The sequence below is a fragment of the Quercus suber genome, unplaced genomic scaffold, assembly GCF_002906115.3.
Source record: "Quercus suber isolate HL8 unplaced genomic scaffold, Cork oak 2.0 scaffold_77, whole genome shotgun sequence".
Classification (NCBI taxonomy): Eukaryota; Viridiplantae; Streptophyta; class Magnoliopsida; order Fagales; family Fagaceae; genus Quercus; species Quercus suber.
The window spans coordinates 171426-191599 of NW_027069542.1; the positions used below are offsets into that span (position 1 = coordinate 171426).

At 31.9% G+C, this 20174-nt stretch overlaps 1 protein-coding gene across 1 annotated transcript in view; it reads left to right on the forward strand.

The window, feature by feature from the left end:
* Positions 1-9419: 9419 nt before the first annotated feature.
* Positions 9420-20174, forward strand: part of LOC112019333 (serine/threonine-protein kinase ATM) — a 56375-nt gene continuing 45620 nt past the window's right edge. Inside the window, exons 1-12 of the mRNA XM_065773610.1 lie at positions 9420-9728; positions 11378-11486; positions 11578-11721; positions 12349-12510; positions 13066-13261; positions 13417-13573; positions 14006-14145; positions 14262-14349; positions 14979-15082; positions 18624-18722; positions 19227-19283; positions 19531-19615. Coding sequence (XP_065629682.1) covers positions 9660-9728; positions 11378-11486; positions 11578-11721; positions 12349-12510; positions 13066-13261; positions 13417-13573; positions 14006-14145; positions 14262-14349; positions 14979-15082; positions 18624-18722; positions 19227-19283; positions 19531-19615 — 1410 coding nt within the window. The 5' untranslated portion in view covers positions 9420-9659. The remainder of the gene's footprint in view (positions 9729-11377; positions 11487-11577; positions 11722-12348; positions 12511-13065; positions 13262-13416; positions 13574-14005; positions 14146-14261; positions 14350-14978; positions 15083-18623; positions 18723-19226; positions 19284-19530; positions 19616-20174) is intronic.

A 20174-nucleotide genomic window follows, 5' to 3' on the forward strand; every position in this document is an offset into this window, starting at 1 on the left:
CGGGCCCGTGATATCTCAATATCAGCACTACAACTCTTCAACTTCATCCTCAATCTTCGACCACCCACAAGGGCGTTTAAGTGTTTTTAGACCCATATTAATTTAAAAGTCAAAATTTTTTAAGTTATATTAAAAAAAAAAATTTTAAAAATCAAGATGGTACTGTGACTACCTTGATTAACACTTGGCGCCGCCCATGTCCACACATATGATAAATGTTTTTTTTTATTAAGAATGAAAAATGTTGATCTGCTTATAGGGAGGACCAATCCTCCTATAGCCATGCTTGCTTAAGTTTAGAAAAAATAGCCAAAAACTTTATAACTTAATTGTCATCACATAACAAAGAGTTTGTAAGTTTAAGAGGGAAAGAATACGAGTTGTAAAATTAACAATATATTGTAACTATTTAAAAAAAAATTTGGAAAAAAAAAAATTGCCACTATTAATTTCATCATCAACGATTGTGTATATGACCTTACAAAGGTGATTGACAATAATAAAAATTGTGATAAAAGCGAAACTACTCACCAGTCACCACGCTAATTTAATAATTCATATTCTAAAGCTAATAACAATCCTATCCAAGCAGAACTCCACATCACTGGCTCAACGTCTTTGTAGTTTGTACTTCGTATGTTCATTTCCACGAAGCAACCACACACTGCATTTGCATTTTATTTGATAGATACGACAAAATAATAACATCGCTTTATAATTATTTCTTTTTATTATTAGGTTAAGATATTATTTAATTTTATGATGTAAGTGAAATTTGAACCTCATGTTTTTCTTATTCGATGATAATAAACTTTAGCATTTGAACTAACTGAAACCTATATCATTGCACTTGCACCAACAATATTAGGGACAACTATTTTCACATCAAATTTCACAACTTATTAACTTGTGCAGTTGTTAAAATTAACAAAAAGTGGTGGCTCCATATATATATATATATATATGCATAAAATGTTAACAAATTGTAAAATTGGATCTTTAAAATTATTTCACCGCACCATATCAATGTAATCATTAAAAAGTGGATTTGGGAGAAAACTATTTGTATATAGTTAAAGGGACCGGTTAATGTGTGCCTTTAGGGCATACATTAAGTTTTTTATTTTTGGAAATATTTTCTCGGGAATTGAAAAAGCTGATATTACTTTTTCAATTCTCGAGAAAACTTTTTTCAAAAATAAAAATTAATGTATGCCCTAAAGACACACATTAATAAAATCCATAGTTAAATTGTTAACCTTTATATAATATACACTACTGCAAGTCTGCAATGGATTCAACTTACACACAGTCAATGCAGAAGAAAATGATTATTCACGAGCAAAATAGGAAAAATAATTGGACCAAAAGATTCCCAAAGGCATATCTGAAGTTTCTTTCACACCAAATGACCAAATAGAATTTTGATGACGACTTGTATTTATCTCCATGATAGGTCCATCCGTCCATGCATATGGTCCAGCCTGCTATTTGCCTAAAAAATTGACAAGTTTCAACAATGTTCTTCCCTCTAATTGGATGAATTTTTATGTGATGGAACCCGTGGTTTTGGCTTTTTGTGGCAACATGTGTTGCACAAGGTTGGCGGCTTGGTTTATATTCTAGTTTTGGCCTTAATGGGCTTTTAAATTTTAGTCCAATTTGGCTACCAAATTAAAAAATTACTATCTTAGTAAAATATTTCGATCAAAGTAATGCACGTGTAAAAGAAAGATATATAATTAGGACAAAGTTTAGCTACAAAATCGATTGTAACTTTAGACTACAAACTCACTCAATATCTTTTTATTGGAGATGAATTTTGACAAATCCACTATTGGATTGCATCTTCTTCTTATATTATCCATGTTTGCAAAATTTCAAGAAAATTTAAGATCAATAGCTATGTCATCAATAAATTTTTAAATTGCAAGTTTTTATAATTTAAAATTATGCATAAAATATAAGATTATAGATTATATAATAAATGATATCCGATTGACACAAAAAATGACATTTGCATTAAGAGCGTAAAGAACATGTAATTCAACGGTTAGATTTTTAAAATGTGCAATAATATTTATTTTATTGAGTGAGTTTGTAACCTAAGACTATAACCAATTTTGTATCTAAACTTTGTCCATATAATAAATCATGGATTAAAGGATGTTTTTCATTTTAACATGGTTCAAGAATATGACATACAAAACACACTAGATAAATATATAATATTGATAATTATGTAACATGGATAGAGGAAATCCATCGCTGATTGACTTAGTTGTAACTTATGATGTACTGAATTTATCTTCTTCTTAATAAAGTTACAAAATTTTCATCAAAAAAGAAAAAAGAAAATAAAAGAAAAGAAAATGACATGCAAGCAAGACTACATCTTAGGTGTCCTACTTGAGCCAAGATTCAATTAATCTTTTTCTTGATTAAGACATAATATGTGCTTCATTTAATTTCTACACCACATTAGCATTAATGGATTGATAGGGGTGTTGATTCATTATATTTAGGGTCTATTTTGAATTCGCTTATTTTACTGAAATTGAATTTTTTTTGCTAAAAGTACTGTAGATAAAAGTAAAAGTTAGTTGAAATAGTACAGTGGAAACCCATGAATAATATTAAAAAGTTTAGTGAAATCTATAAAGATAAATAAAAATAAGTTAAATAGTAAAATAAGCTAATTTTTTTATTTGGAATCAAATGCACCATTAGTCTTTGTTATCAATAATTTGAAGCTCATTGGGCCATGGAAATGAAGCTTAACTTGTGAGTCTTTTTTTTTGGTTCCTTTAATGCCCACGTTTTAAGTGTGTCGTCAAGGCCCATTCTAAAAGGAGTCTGCACGTTACCTATTCATTTTGAAGCCCATCCTTTGGTGTCAATTTTGTCGCGAAATTGCCTCTTGGATCCTTGAAGCCCATCCTTAGGTGTCTCTACAATTGCCTCTTGGATCCAAGGTGAAACAGTGAATCTATTGCTTAATTTAACTACAAATTCCATAAGTAAATATCACAAACAATTTATATCAACCACAATATCAAATACCGAATCTAAAATCAATAATAATAGGCGGTTAAACATGTAAAACAAAGATTTTGGTAATAAATAGGAAACCAATGAAGAATCTCTTCCCAAAAAATAAAAAAAAAAAAAAAAACCCATTCCAATCCCATTAAAAAATCCATTGTAAAAGAACATTTATAAATTAACAAAATTTAGTTACAAAATTAGTTGTAACCTAAAACTACAATTTTACTTAATAAAATAAATATTACTACATATTTTGAAAATCTAACTGTTGAATTACACATTTTTTATGCTCTTAATACACATGTCAAATTTTTTGTCAATCAAATATTATTTACTATATTAACTATAAACTTATATCTTATTTATAATTTTAAATTACAAAAATTTACAATTTAAACAATTTATTGATAACATATCTATTGATCTTTAATTTTCTATAAATTTTGTAAGCATGGAGGATATAAGAAGAAAATGTAATTCAATGGTGGATTTGTCAAAATTCATCTCCAATAAAAAGATATTGAGTAAAGTTGTAACCTATTTTGTAGTTAAACTTTATCATTTACAAATTACAATAGTCTATACTCATAAAACATTGTCTTAGGCTCTATATGCAACCTTTGCAAAATACCATGCTTGTTTTCTTACCGTTATAGTCCCTGAACCACTTGAATCATCCTGTAGTGATCTTGCATATGAACGAATCTCGCTCGCATGAACTAAAAATATTGGCAGCCTAAAGAACTACTCGAATATTTGTAGCAACAATGAACTCTTTGGAAGCAAAGTTTGCATATTTAACGCCGGTTTAGGTTGGGTTTGGATTGTGATGATAAGGAAAAAAAGAAAGCACTTTTTTTTTTGGTGGGTCCCATGCACTGTTCACGGGATCCGCAAGCACGGATTTCAGCAAATTTTTATTTAAAATTGGGTCTCACGGTACTATTCACGCATTTAAAATTTATTTTGCTATAGTGTTTTCAATTTTTAGTTTTCAGCTGTGAGAGTACTTTTTTTTAGCACTATGGCCCGAGGATCCTGGGCCGTGTGAGGGGTACTTGGTGGACTGGGATCAATTCCCCGCAGCTAACAGGCTGATTTAGGAATAGATTTGTGCACAGAAACAAGCTTCCTACAATTACAAACAAACCTAAAAAAGAGTATTTGTATTGAACAACATTTAGCAGTAAAGGAAATGCATAATAAGTGAAATAAAATGCGAAGAACATGTTAGGGATCCTCCGACTGATGAGGTATGTTTTATTAGTTTTTTTTTTCCCCCCCCCCCCCTTTTTCTGAAACCCTATCTTTCTTATATACTCCTCTCTCTTTCACATCCTAGCCTTCCATCTTTACTTAACAAATCTCCCTTCATGACACTTGTCTCTTTTTACATTTGAAGAAGGTGGTAAAAGGAGTTTGCTTAACTGTAATTTACACTGTTCAGGTCACTTCCTCATCAATGCAGCTGATAAAGTTGGTGTCCACCATTTAATGCGAAGGCAACAAGCTAGCCCAAACTGGAAACTTCCCCTATTATCACTGATTCTCTCTCTTTAGACCTTTCTTCCCACCTAGAATGCTTCAGAATCCTTTATCTAATCCCTTACTCTCCTCGGGCGAATTTCCTCCTCGGGCCCGTGATATCTCAATATCAGCACTGCAACTCTTCAACTTCATCCTCAATCTTCGACCACCCACAAGGGCGTTTAAGTGTTTTTAGACCCATATTAATTTAAAAGTCAAGATTTTTTAAGTTATATTAAAATTAAAAAAAAAAAAAAAATCAAGATGGTCCTGTAACCACCTTGATTAACACTTGGCGCCACCAATGTCCACACATATGATAAATGTTTTTTTTTTATTAAGAATGAAAAATGTTGGTCTGCTTATAGGGAAGACCAATCCTCCTATAGCCATGCTTGCTTAAGTTTAGAAAAAATAGCCAAAAACTTTATAACTTAATTGACATCATATAACAAAGAGTTTGTAAGTTTAAGAGGGAAAGAATACGAGTTGTAAAATTAACAATATATTGTAACTATTTCAAAAAAAAAAAATTGGAAAAAAAAAATTGCCACTATTAATTTCATCATCAACGATTGTGTACATGACCTTACAAAGGTGATTGACAATAATAAAAATTGTGATAAAAGCGAAACTACTCACCAGTCACCACGCTAATTTAATAATTCATATTCTAAAGCTAATAACAATCCTATCCAAGCAGAACTCCACATCACTGGCTCAACGTCTTTGTAGTTTGTACTTCGTATGTTCATTTCCACGAAGCAAATACACACTGCACTTGCATTTTACTTGATAGATACGACAAAATAATAACATCGCTTTATAATTATTTCTTTTTATTATTAGGTTAAGATATTATTTAATTTTATGATGTAAGTGAAATTTGAACCTCATATTTTTCTTATTCGATGTAAGTTCACAACTTATTAATTTGTGCAGTTGTTAAAATTAACAAAAAGTGGTGGCTCCATATAAATGTATATATATATATATGCATAAAATGTTAACAAATTGTAAAATTGGATCTTTAAAATTATTTCACCTGCACCGTATCAATGTAATCATTAAAAAGTGGATTTGGGAGAAAACTATTTGTATATAGTTAAAGGGACCGGTTAATGTGTGCCCTTAGGGCACACATTAAGTTTTCTATTTTTTTAAATATTTTTTCGGAAATTGAAAAAACTAACATTAATTTTTTAATTCTCGAAAAAACTTTTTTCAAAAATAAAAATTAATGTGTGTCTTAAGGGCACATATTTGTAAAATTCATAGTTAAATTGTTAACCTTTATATAATATACACTACTGCAAGTCTGCAATGGATTCAACTTACACAGAGTCAATGCAGAAGAAAATGATTATTCACGAGCAAAATAGGAAAAATAATTGGACCAAAAGATTCCCAGAGGCATATCTGAAGTTTCTTACACACCAAGCGACCAAATAGAATTTTGATGACGACTTGTATATATCTCCATGATAGGTCCATCCGTCCATGCATATGGTCCAGCCTGCTATTTGCCTAAAAAATTGACAAGTTTCAACAATGTTCTTCCCTCTAATTGGATGAATTTTTATGTGATGGAACCCGTGGATTTGGCTTTTTGTGGCAACATGTGTTGCACAAGGTTGGCGGCTTGGTTTATATTCTAGTTTTGGCCTTAATGGGCTTTTAAATTTTAGTCCAATTTGGCTACCAAATTAAAAAATTACTATCTTAGTAAAATATTTGGATCAAAGTAATGCACGTGTAAAAGAAAGATATATAATTAGGACAAAGTTTAGTTACAAAATTAATTGTAACCTTAAGCTACAAACTCACTCAATATCTTTTTATTTGAGGTAAATTTTGACAAATCCACTATTGGATTGCATCTTCTTCTTATATTCTCCATGTTTGCAAAATTTCAAGAAAATTAAAGATCAATAGCTATGTCATCAATAAATTTTTAAATTGCAAGTTTTTGTAATTTAAAATTATGCATAAAATATAAGATTATAGATTATATAGTAAATGATATCCGATTGGCACAAAAATTGACATTTGCATTAAGAGCGTAAAGAACATGTAATTCAACAGTTAGATTTTTAAAATGTGTAATAATATTTATTTTATTGAGTGAGTTTGTAGTTTAAGGCTGCAATCAATTTTGTAACTAAACTTTGTCCATATAATTAATCATGGATTAAAGGATGTTTTTCATTTTAACATGGTTCAAGAAAATGACATACAAAACACACTAGAGAAATATATAATATTGATAATTATGTAACATGGATAGAGGAAATCCATCGCTGATTGACTTAGTTGTAACTTATGATGTACTGAATTTATCTTCTTCTTAATAAAGTTACAAAATTTTCATCAAAAAAGAAAAAAGAAAAGAAAATGACATGCAAGCAAGACTACATCTTAGGTGTCCTACTTGAGCCAAGATTCAATTAATCTTTTTCTTGATTAAGACATAATATGTGCTTCATTTAATTTCTACACCACATTAGCATTAATGGATTGATAGGGGTGTTGATTCATTATATTTAGGGTCTGTTTTGAATCCGCTTATTTTACTGAAACTGAAATTTTTTTGCTAAAAGTACTGTAGATAAAGGTAAAAATTAGCTGAAATAGTACAGTAGAAACCCATGAATAGTACTAAAAAGTGCAGTGAAATCTATAAAGAGTAGTAAAAATAAGTTAAATAGTAAAATAAGCTAATTTTTTTATTTGGAATCAAATGCACCATTAGTCTTTGTTATCAATAATTTGAAGCTCATTGGGCCATGGAAATGAAGCTTAACTTGTGAGTTTTTTTTTTTGGTTCCTTTAATGCCCACGTTTTAAGTGTGTCGTCAAGGCCCATTCTAAAAGGAGTCTGCACGTTACCTATTCATTTTGAAGCCCATCCTTTGGTGTCAATTTTGTCTCGAAATTGCCTCTTGGATCCTTGAAGCCCATCCTTAGGTGTCTCTACAATTGCCTCTTGGATCCAAGGTGAAACAATTGCATAATTTAACTACAAATCCCATGAGTAAATATCACAAACAATTTATATCAACCACAATATCAAATACCGAATCTAAAATCAATAATAATAGGCGGTTAAACATGTAAAACAAAGATTTTGTTAATAAATAGGAAACCAATGAAGAATCTCTTCCCAAAAAAAAAAAAACCATTCCAATCCCATTAAAAAATCCATTGTAAAAGAACATTTATAAATTAACAAAATTTAGTTACAAAATTAGTTGTAACCTAAAGCTACAATTTTACTTAATAAAATAAATATTACTACATATTTTAAAAAATCTAACTGTTGAATTACACGTTCTTTGTGCTCTTAATACACATGTCAAATTTTGTGTCAATTAAATATTATTTATTATATTAACTATAAACTTATATCTTATTTATAATTTTAAATTACAAAAATTTGCAATTTAAACAATTTATTGATGACATAGCTATTGATCTTTAATTTTCTATAAATTTTGTAAGCATGGAGGATATAAGAAGAAAATGTAATTCAATGGTGGATTTGTCAAAATTCATCTCCAATAAAAAGATATTGAGTAAAGTTGTAACCTATTTTGTAGTTAAACTTTTACATTTACAAATTACAATAGTCTATACTCATAAAACATTGTCTTAGGCTCTATATGCAACCTCTGCAAAATACCATGCTTGTTTTCTTACCGTTATAGTCCCTGAACCACTTGAATCATCCTATAGTGATCTTGCATATGAACGAATCTCGCTCGCATGAACTAAAAATATTGGCAGCCTAAAGAACTACTCGAATATTTGTAGCAACGATGAACTCTTTGGAAGCAAAGTTTGCATATTTAATGCCGGTTTAGGTTGGGTTTGGATTGCGATGATAAGGAAAAAAAGAAAGCACTTTTTTTTTTTTTGTGGGTTCTGTGCACCGTTCACGGGATTCGCAAGTACGGATTTCAGCAAATTTTTATTTAAAATTGGGTCTCATGGCACTATTCACGCATTTAAAATTTATTTTGTTACAGTGTTTTCAATTTTTAGTTTTCAATAATAAGTGGTATCCAAACAGACCCTTAGTGCTATAGGTGCATAGGAACATGTAATGGTTTTTCTTGTTTTTGCTATAGGCATGGTGATGCTTTTCTATGTTTAGGCTCAAGAAGGATTTAAGATCCGAATGTTTTAGCTTTGGTATGATAAAAATTGTGCAACAAGTTGTTTATATAGTTGTGCTTGTGCACAATAGGGTCAAAAGACTCAAAACATATCAAAATACCCTTCTTTTAGTAGAATCCAAATTGTAGATTCCAGCAATTTTGAGTGAAATTCTTATAGGCAACATAGTACCATCTTCAAAAATTATATCTCACTTGATCATTTCAAGTCCAAATTTGGTCAAATTTGTGTCATCAAAGTCCCGAATTCCACGTTTCAATAAAACAAGTTTCACTAAAATATTCAATGTAGTACGAAGGAAAATGGGCAAAATATCATAAAATTTGTTTTCTTTAAGTGGATTGAAATATTGTTGTCTATGAATGAGATTTAACTAAGATCTTGTGCTCACATGAGATGCAGTCGGGGAACTCGAACCCCATGTCTTGAGGCAATTTGGCCCAAGCTCTTACCACTAAACCAATCATGTGTTGATTGCATAAAGACCTTGCTTACATTAATATTTCTCAAAACAAAATATCCCAAAGACACCCACCAAAAGAGGGGAGGTCTTAGAATTACAATAATCTTTAGGGGCATTACCATAATTCTCTCGATCTTCTCTCCCACAAAACACGATTTGGCGCATTAACAAAATCTCCGCAAAAATCGGCCTCTTCCTGTCCCCTTAAAAAAAAAAAAAAAAAAACCATTCACGTTCATTCATTCACACACTCTCTCTCTCTCTCTCTCTCTGTGTCACTTCCTCTAAAACCCCAAACCCTTTCCTCTTCATTTTCGCGCCATTTCTCGCTCCCCAAACACAGCTCGACGACGAAGAAGAAGATGAACGCACCCTAGGGCATCTCCCCCTTCACTCTTAATTGCCATTCCATTTTCCATCGCTTTCGGAGGAAAATCGGGCGATGGTTACTTCGAGAGATGTACAGGAGATCGTCTCCAAGCTCTCCTCCGATAAAGCCAAAGCTCGCGATGTAACTCTCCTCTTTCCTTTCCTTCCTCCATTTCTCTTTTTCTCTTCCCTCCATTCCGACGGAAAAGGAAAGAAAAATGATTATTCGGTTTTAAAAAACAAAAAAAAAAATACGATAATGAAAATTGTTGACTGAACTTAAGACTAAATTTAAACGATATGCGTTTATTTGATTAGTGTGTAATACCGAAATTTGAATTTCGGTGAATTTGTGCATTTATTTTTTGCTGTTAGTTCTTATACTGAAATGATTAGAGTGAATAGTTCAGTTATACGAAAACCCTACTGTTTGATTTTTTCCTGTATTTTCTTGTTGACCAAACAGAGATTTAGTGTACACATGTTTCTTCTTGATTTCATTCGGAAACCAAAAGAGAAAAAAGAGAAATGCTACGTCCATAATATTTTCAGAATAAATTTTAGTTAATAGGTTGTTATCGGTTGATACTCATGGGCAAAAAAAGGTAATTTTAATAGTAGATTCAAATTAGAACTATTAACACTTCTTGAAACCAAAAATGTGATAAATAATATGAAGTCAATTGTGCGAAATGATTTTCACACCGGTGATACAATTTTTGGTTTAGTTTATATGTTTTACTTGGTTACCAAAGTGAATTTTTGTGTGGGTTACTCCCATTGTTTTATTTAGAAGAATGAGTACAATGCTCCATTCAATTGAGCTGGATTGCTTTGGTTCATGAATGCTTGTGTTTTCCTGGCTCAATAGTTGAAAATTTCAGTCTCTCATTATTTACTCTCAATTATCTGCAATTAAATGAATGTTATTTTATGCTTCTTTATGTCTAATTTGTGTTCTGAGTTAGTTCGTGCTTTAATATACGCTTGTTTATTTCTTGATTTCACCCAGAAATAAAAAAAAAAAGGAAAAAAAAAAAGAAAAGAAAAGAAAAGAAAAGAAAAAAGGAACCCATTGTGTGAAATAGTTGTATGGGGCTCAGTTCTGTGAATTGGTCACACCGTGATACAAGTTCTGATTTATTTTCTATGTTTCACTTGGTTACCAAAGTGAATTTTTGTGTAGGTCACACCCATTGTTTTATTTGGAAGAATAAGTACAATGCTTAATTTAATGTTTGTGCTTTCCTGGCTAAATTTCAGTCTCTTATTATTTACTTTAGATTATCTGCATTTAAATGAATGTTATTCTATGCAGCCTATGCTTCTATTCGTTTAATTTATGTTTTGAGTTAGTGTACGATTTAAAGCATGCCTGTTTGCTTCTTGATTTCATCCAGAAACCAAAAAAGAAAAAAACTCAATTATGTGAATTAGTTGTACGGGGCTTGGTTCGGTGAATTGGTCACAACGTGATACAAATTTTGATTTAGTTTCTATGTCTTACTTGGTTACCAAAGTGATTTTTCGTGTAGGTTATTTGATACAATCTGCTCAGGGTAAAACTTTATGTGGATTTGATGTACTCCATTGTTTTATTTGGAAGAATGAGCACAACGCTCCATTCAAGTGAACCAGATTGCTTTGCTTTGTGAATGATTGTTTTCATGGCTCAATAATCATAATCTTTGGTCTCTCATTATTAACTTCAGATTATTAGCAACCAAATGAATGTAACTCTATGTTTCTTTTTTGTTTAATTCATATTCTGAGTTTGATGCATGTGTGTAGGAAGGGATAAAGTTGTTGAATACATGGTTAGAAGGAGAAAGATCGATTGCCTTTTGTAAATTTCTTGGTCAGAACACTGCAAATCTAAGGCCTGATGAAATCCCTCATTGTAAGATTGAATCTTAATCAAAATTACATGTATTTTTATGGGCATGGCCTCATTGAAAACAAAATTAAATGGTCTTGTTTTGGTTCTGCAGCTGAGACATGGCCTTTTCTTGTTACTTTGCTGATTCAATGTACATCATTGGAAATATCCTCAAGCAAGAGACGATTGCCGAAATTGATATATGCAAAAACTCTTCGAATTGTTGTTCAACGGGCTGAAGATGCTAAATTTTCTGGTAGTTATTGAATGACATAGTTATTTATAGGGTTGGTACTGATATTGAATGTATGTGTCAGATAATTTTTAGAAAAACATATGTCTGCCTCATGTTTTACAGGTGCATGCTGAAACCTAGTTTCTAGTAGGTATTAAATTGACTTATTTATTGATATACCATAAGTTTTTATTTGGAAACTACTCAACTTCTCATTGGAGTTCTTTTCTACAATGCAAATCTTCTACTTTGGTGGAAACATGGTTAAGCTGAAAACTTGTTATTAGTATGTAGCATTTTAATTAAGCCGATGATGAAGTCTAATAGATGGCTGTCAGTTTTTGGTTAACTGAAGCTCTGTTTTCTTGCTTAGAGAGCAGAGCGTAGGACTTCTTATTTGAATGGAACTTAGTTTATGCTGATTTTCTTGTATGTAAATCAGAATCCAGTTATTAATTGTCATAATATCTTCCCATTCTGTTGCCAGTTTTCTCAGCAAAAAATGGAGGGATTGTTTAAAAAAAGAATTCTATATTGTACCATCCTGACATGATTGTTATTTATGAAGTTATTTGTATGCATTAATAGATATTATTTTTCTTGGAATTGACACTAGGAGATTTTGTTTGGGTTCTATCCTTATTTCAGGCAAAATGCTGCCTTTGTTATCTGCGGTTAAATTGCTTTCTAATCACATATGGGATGTCTTAAGCAATGTTCCAATCTTTCAGTCCGAATATGGGGTTATTCTCCGGCATCTTCTGGCTGTTAGAGATTATCGTTTCCACATGAGAAAGCGCATATATTGCAGTGAGTTTTTCTTTTAAATTATCATGAGGCAGACATGTCTCCTTCTAATTGTTAAATAATACAGTCATTAACAATCTTCTCTCTTTTTCTTATTCCGTTTTGGCAAGACTTGGTGCTTCTTTACATGGAGAAAGTGGAAACAAGTTTGGGTGAGAAGATTGATGGTCAATATAATCCCAAAGAGGAGGTCTTTCGATGCATCCTTACTCTCCAATCACTTTTGGAAAATCCTCCTGGAGATTTCCCTCATACTTTTAGGGACGATATTACCCTTAACTTATTATAAAACAATTGGATATCAAAATTCTCATTCTTTGTCAACTTCCGTCTCNCATATGGGATGTCTTAAGCAATGTTCCAATCTTTCAGTCCGAATATGGGGTTATTCTCCGGCATCTTCTGGCTGTTAGAGATTATCGTTTCCACATGAGAAAGCGCATATATTGCAGTGAGTTTTTCTTTTAAATTATCATGAGGCAGACATGTCTCCTTCTAATTGTTAAATAATACAGTCATTAACAATCTTCTCTCTTTTTCTTATTCCGTTTTGGCAAGACTTGGTGCTTCTTTACATGGAGAAAGTGGAAACAAGTTTGGGTGAGAAGATTGATGGTCAATATAATCCCAAAGAGGAGGTCTTTCGATGCATCCTTACTCTCCAATCACTTTTGGAAAATCCTCCTGGAGATTTCCCTCATACTTTTAGGGACGATATTATTAAGGGGTTTGTTGGGATTTTCTCTTACATAAGGTAAGTCATGAATTCACCCTGCTCTTGGTGAAAGGAAAAAAAAAAAATCACCTTGCTCCCACCCACTCCCCAAATTGAAATGATGTGCTTTTTTGTGATTTTTTTGGCTGATAGTGGTTTTGTACATGCTTTTTTCATTGTTTTTACTGTTTCAGGGATGAGGGAAAGATTTCACGCAAGCTTATTGAGTGTGTTAATACATTCTTGTTAAAGGATGGGCCAAATCTGGGCAGTCAATCCCTGGAAATCCATAATTCTGTGCAGCAATTTGTGTTCCGTTGTTGGTTGACAACCCATGATCGAGCACTTAAGGTTTCTTTATCTTATATTTTGTAATTATTTTACTGATCAAAAAAATATTTTGTAGTATTGTCTCTTTTGATGGCTAAAGTAGAATTTTGGTCATTGAAATTTAGGATTGATTCTATTTTAGTCTCTAGATTTAAAAAAAGATCTAATTTTGACCTTGACAAATTTGGGCAATGTAACTTCCATTCACATTGATGATGATGCCGTTATAAAATAACTGACAAGCTATTGTTTATTGAATGGATGGAAGGCTTGCATCACTCAAAGTTAAAAATTTCAAGAATGAAATTGGAAATTTTTAACATTTTGGAGCAATTGGAAACTACTCTCTATTTCATGGACCAAAAATATGGTCTATGCATTTGAATGTTGCAAATTGCTTATATATATATAATATTGTGTGTGTGTGTGTAATGTCCATACTTTATTTTGCAGGATGCACTTATTCAATATGCCAGGTTACAACTAAATTTAACTCGAGGTGGTGCTGATGCGGGTTCTTTGGTAGATCAACTTTTGGACGTAATTTGTAAGGATCTAGATCAAAGCAATATATCCAGCACTGGTGTGCCTTGGTGAGTGTTCTTAACTTTCCGTTCCCTCTTTTTTTCTTTTCTTTGGTGTGTGTTTATTGGTGGATTTTTTGGTATTGATCTGATTAGTGATTATTTATATATTCTTTGTTGTTCAGGAATGATGCCACTAAAGATGATAAATTTGGGACTTTAAATAGTTCACAATGTGGTTTGGTGGAACTTGCAGCTGTTGTATTTTATCGGGTAGTTTTCGACTCCTTTTGTATCTTGTACTTGTATTCAGTTAGCAAATGATGCTGTGTGATCCAATCGGATTTGTCTTTATCATAGAGCTTCTTCTCAATCTGAAGGTTACATAAAGTAACTTCAAGGACTGTTGCACAACCTTTGTGTTGGCTAATTTAGTGTGGTTTTAGTGGTACAGTGTTGTGAAATAGTGCCTGTTGGCCATGTATAATTTTTACTTACTTTATTTGTTTGATTTCACATTTCAAACAATTTACCAATCATGTCATATATATATATATATATATATCTCAACTCCTTATTATCTTTTGTTTGGATACTTTGGAGAATTAGACAACCTGAGAAAAGTTAAGAGTAATGCTTGTTTCAGTCTAGTTACTCCTGGCTTATCTTTTTTTTTTTCTCTTCACTTCTTCCTCTTCCCTGCCCCTTCTGTTTATGGGTGTAGCTGTACTTTTATGTACCTTATTTTTTAATCTATAAGCCAAGAAAATAAGCTACCCCTAATCCTTTATTATTATTATTATTATTTTATTACTGTTGTTCTTATCATTATTATTGTTTTCCTTTATTTTTTGTGGTGGAGAGTAGCCCTGGTTACTGGCTAATATGATTTCACTCCACAGGCGTGTATTGGCACAGCCAAAGCACCATCAACTCAAAAGCGCCTTAAGAGGGAGCATGCTTCTGCCCATTTAAAAGAGGCTCTTATGAAAGGAAAATGGCTATGGTAAGTTTTAAGACTGATTGGTATGAAGTTCTGGCTGTTTAATATTTCATTGGCCCTATTGTCTGCAGATAGATTTTAATCAAAGTTCTATTCATCTTCCAATGTCACTCATATTACCATGGATAATTAGTGATTAATATTTTTTTTTGATAAGTAATAAAGATGTAAATTCAAAAATATTACCTCATGCAGAAAATCACATACGATCTCCATTCTTTAGTGATTAATATAGTAGTGATTCATGCGTACTTTATTGGATGCCATGATGTGCTATATGGAATAAATAATATTTGGATACAAATGGAAAATTTCTTCCTATCTATATGTTCTTCCCACTCTACAAATTTGTATTTAGTAAAATTTGGTATTGGAAACATGTTGACTTAAAATAATAGAAGATGGATGAAGCCAATGAGCTATAGCTTAACTGGCACTTCCTTTTCCCATAATAATGGGATGGAGGGTAAGGTTGTGGGTTCAAGAGTGAGACCCACTAAGTGCATGTGTCACCTTTAAAAAAATGAAGAAGATGATGAATTCCGCCATCAAGTAATTTCTTTTTATTTTAGGTGAATAGTAATGTGCCTTAACTTTCATTTTGGTCATTTTGTTATGGAGAAGAAAGGTTGACATCATGATCATGAGATTACAATGCTCTGTAAGGGTTGGCTTTGAAGAGGAATTGTCTGTTGTCTTATAAGAAGATCTACACATGAGGAATGTTTGGAGAAAATAGTTTCCATAAATTTTTAGTCTTTTGAATAAAGTGGAGAAGTGCTTTTAGAGTTTGAAGAAGGATTTGCAAATAAAATCATCATTGTCCTCCATTTATTCATAACAAAAATGTCTATGTATGTGAGTTAATTGAGTGGCATGTTCCCATGCACAATTATGATTAACCCTTTTGAATATCAGTTTATGAAATTGAGCATTCATGTATTCTTTTTATTTTTTTATTTATAGACAATTGATGCTTGTCAATAATTGGCTTGGATTTTCTTGTTCTCTGACATACTAGATTCAGTGTAACAGAGTTACAAAATCAAATCTTTATATGCATGGCCCATGTGCCATATACCTGCTGTTATCTACTTCTTTATTTTTTTAGAGGATAATTCAGTGAAAATTTTATCATCACAAGAACAGAGAAATACAAAGGTAGAAAGACCACTTAGGGAACTCAAAGAACCTGATCCAGATCAAAATACAATAATACAGAGCACAAAGCCACGCAATCTATATTACCCACCAGTGATTTGGCATTGCATGATGGATCATACCTAGAGGGATTCCAGACTTGCTCTTTGGCTGGTGGAATTGGTTGGGGAAGCATTCATATAACATTTGGAATTTAGTCCCACTGCGTTTATTTTGGTGTCTTTGGAAGGAGCAGAATCGGCGAACGTTTGAGGATTTGGATAATTCTGAAGATTAGATGCTTGCTTCTTTTAGTGGAACTCTTTTTGATTGGTCTAAGGCTTGGGAACTCACGTCTAGTGATTCTCTCCCTTCTTTTCTTAGCTCTCTTCTCTTTTGTAATTAATTTGTTTTTTGGTTTCTTTCAGCTTGTTTGTTCTTTTGTTCTTTTTTGTATTTCTTGGTGTGCATTGTGCTTTTTATGCATTGAGAAGCCTTTTCGTATATATATCATTCTTACTTATTTAAAAAAAAAAAAATTACCCACCAGCTCACAGGAGAGGAAGCACCCTATCAAAACAGAGTTTACACTACTAAAACCCAAAAAACACATCAGGTCTGCTAGTGAGGTAGACACTCCCTTTGGTTATGATGATAAGCTATTACACAATAAAAGCCCCAATTGGAAGCAAGAATGCTACTATTAGAGGTTTGAATCTGGAGCTTAGCCTCCATTCTTCCTCTGACATCCCTTTCAATGCTTTTGATCAGCTGGTCTTCTGTTTTAATGCTCCCTCCATGATTTGCAGAGTTACTGTAGTTTTTAATTCTTTACTACAACATGTAGATATTAGTACTACTTGGAAATATATGAAACAAAATTGCCTAAATAAATGGCTGAGTATTTGAATGGTAAATATTGTTACACACTTTTTAGTGTGCATTTTGCACAAACAATGTCCATAATTTCACACACGTTGTCCACATTTTTTAAGCATGTCCATACTTGAACATGAAACAGGTGATGTAATGCGGACAATGTACACTAACCAGTTTGCAATAATTAATGCCCTATATGAAAAGACCAAATTTGAAACTAGTTTTTGGTTGGAATATGTATGTGAAAAAGCCTAAATTTAAAAACTTGTTTTCACTTATCAAAAAAAAAAAAAAAACTTGTTTTGAAAGAACTAACTCTAAAACTATCTTTTTTATGGAAATATGTTTGCTCCAATTTAAATGAAAATGGGTAAAATTTATAACTGGTTATATAGTTCTTAATTAGCAGGATTCTAATCTATGGCATCTCAAACACGTTCTTAAAGTATTTTGTCTTTCCCCATCCCAGTCCTTAAGTATATATAACTTTTAAAGAAGACATATATGTGTATAAGATCTAAAAATTACCACAAATAAGAAACAAAAGCAGATTCCGTCATCTACCACAAGTTCTTCAATAACAAAATATAAAGAAATTATTTGAAAGCCCGAAGAACAAGTAATTTCACCTTCAATCTGACACAAATTTTTGTATTAGAAGCTTCGTTGTTTGTTTTCTTTGCGAATAAAGCAAGATGTATGCATTGGCATTTGTTTGATAGGTATATAAAGCAGCCTTCAGCTTTTACTTAATCAAAAGCATTATGAAATGAATCTATATGACTATAACTATGACAGAGAAATCCCTCCTTAAAAGTTTATGTTAAGTTACTGATTGTTAAAAAACTAAAGTTGTTTGTGTTAAGTTACTGATTGTCCAAAAAAATTAAGTTGTTAGGAAATGGTGCATTTAATCATTTAGTCTAACAATTCCCCTTCATGTGTGGGCCTAAATTGCCCTTATTAGGTGGGGCCCTACATGTGATTTTATTTTATTTTTTATTTTTAATGGGAGGTAAGATGGAAACAAGATTTGAATGTAGGACTTTTGCTCTGATACAATGTTTAGTTATTGATTGTCCCAAAAGTTTAAGTTGTTAGGACATGGGGAATTTACTCATTTAATCTAACAGATTAAAATACCTAGGTTGTTAAGAACTTGTATTCTCTGTAACCATTTAAAATTGAAATCCTATGTTGTAAATTTTGAAAGTATCTTTGATGTTCATAATTACTTTCTATTAATTAATGTGACATCTTGTGATTTTATATTTGGGTGGTTGTGGATGATTGGCATGAACTAAGTTTCATTGATGTACTTGGGTTGGACAAATATGATATATGTTGCTTGGATCTATTCTTATTTGATCATATGCTTGTATCATTGACAAAGTTCTTTAGGACATTTTTGATATGGTACTGCATGCATTTATTGGTTTATGTGCAGATGTATGTGCTCATTAACATTTTTTTTCCTCTCTTTTTATACGCTTCTGGATATTAATGTGAAAGGGATGTACTACAGGAATGCTGCATTCTGTTATCTTACTCACAACTACAACAACCGCATTAGTAAGGATCTTTTGGTCTACTGGTTCAAGGGCATATGTTCAAACTTTGAAAGGTGATTCTATGCATATTATAGATAGTGTTGATTGTGATCTGCTCTAGTTTTTATTAGATTTATTGTCTCTTTTATGTTTCTCTTTTCACAGGTTTAATGTTATTGCTCTTGAAAAAAATACTGCTTATAGCGTTGAAATAAGAACAGAGAAATGCTAGGGTCTTCTCTGTTTCTAATTGTTACCACTTCCATTTTCTTGTTCTTCCAAGTTATTGTCACATATAATATTCAGGAAATGTGTAATTTTCTGGTTACTAATAATCAAATCTTGAGTTTATATGCCTTTTTTTTTTTTTTTTTTTTTTTTTTTTTTTTTTTTTTTTTTTTTTTTTTTTTTTTTTTTTTTTTTTTTTTGGTTCTGACATACTGGATTTAGTGTAAAACAGTTACAAATCCACATTTTATGCATTCCCAAACCCAAAGCCCTACTTGTTATCATGAATAAGAATTTGAGCTGTTATAGTTCTGTTCTTTATTGGACTGACATGTGGGAAAATATTGCAGAATTTTGAATGATGCAAATATGGGACATGATTATGATGGTTTGCTGTGGACTCTACGGTACATGCCCTGATTAAGTGTAACCATACATTACTTTTTATTTAAAATTTTGTTTCTTTAGCACATGTTAGTAATACTGTGAGGATTGCGTGCTTTAGGTTTCAATATTAAAAATTGTTAGTTCTCCCCCATTGTAATGTTCATATGTCTGCATCAGTGTTCATTGTTGGTTTGGCTTAGCATGCATAGATATGGCTTATCTCCTTATTCCCTTAGAGCTCATATGTATATTTACTTGCATTAAAAGGAGTTTGCAGGAACTCTCTTCTGTACCGCTGCTTCCGTATTCAAAGGGGGAGATATCATCTATATCATCTTCTACTTTGAGTGAGGTATCTAATTTTTTTTTCTCCAGCCTCTTTCTTGAATGTATCTTTAACAGACGGCACCTGAAGTCAGCAGACTTTATCACTTTCAGTTATTTTTTTAATAATCAAAATGGTTAGGGTTTTTAAATACTGTTAATTTAGAGGTGGTGGGAAATTGTCAGTCTGGAGAATCAGGAAAAGAATTAGGGTGGGATTGTTGGTTCATTTTTTTGTGGGGTTTGTCACAATTTTGAATAGTTAAATGGTGAATAATTGCAGCAATTAGGAATAGTTGAAGAAGAAATCCAGTTCTCTAACCTCTAGACTCAATGACACTTCTAGCCCGCATAGATGGGACGGTGGGTAAGGTCATGGATTCAATGGTTACCTGATTTTTCCTTTGGGCTAGGTCTATCTATTTATGTTCTCTGGGCATTGTAGAGTTCTATAAATTTCTTGAAGGGATCCTCTTCTGCACTTTTGTGTAGTTGAGTTCCTCTTTTTTTTGCAAGAAATGTTTTTATGTATCACAAAATTATAAATGCTATTAATGAACATATATGTCTTCTGTATTGCTCTGATT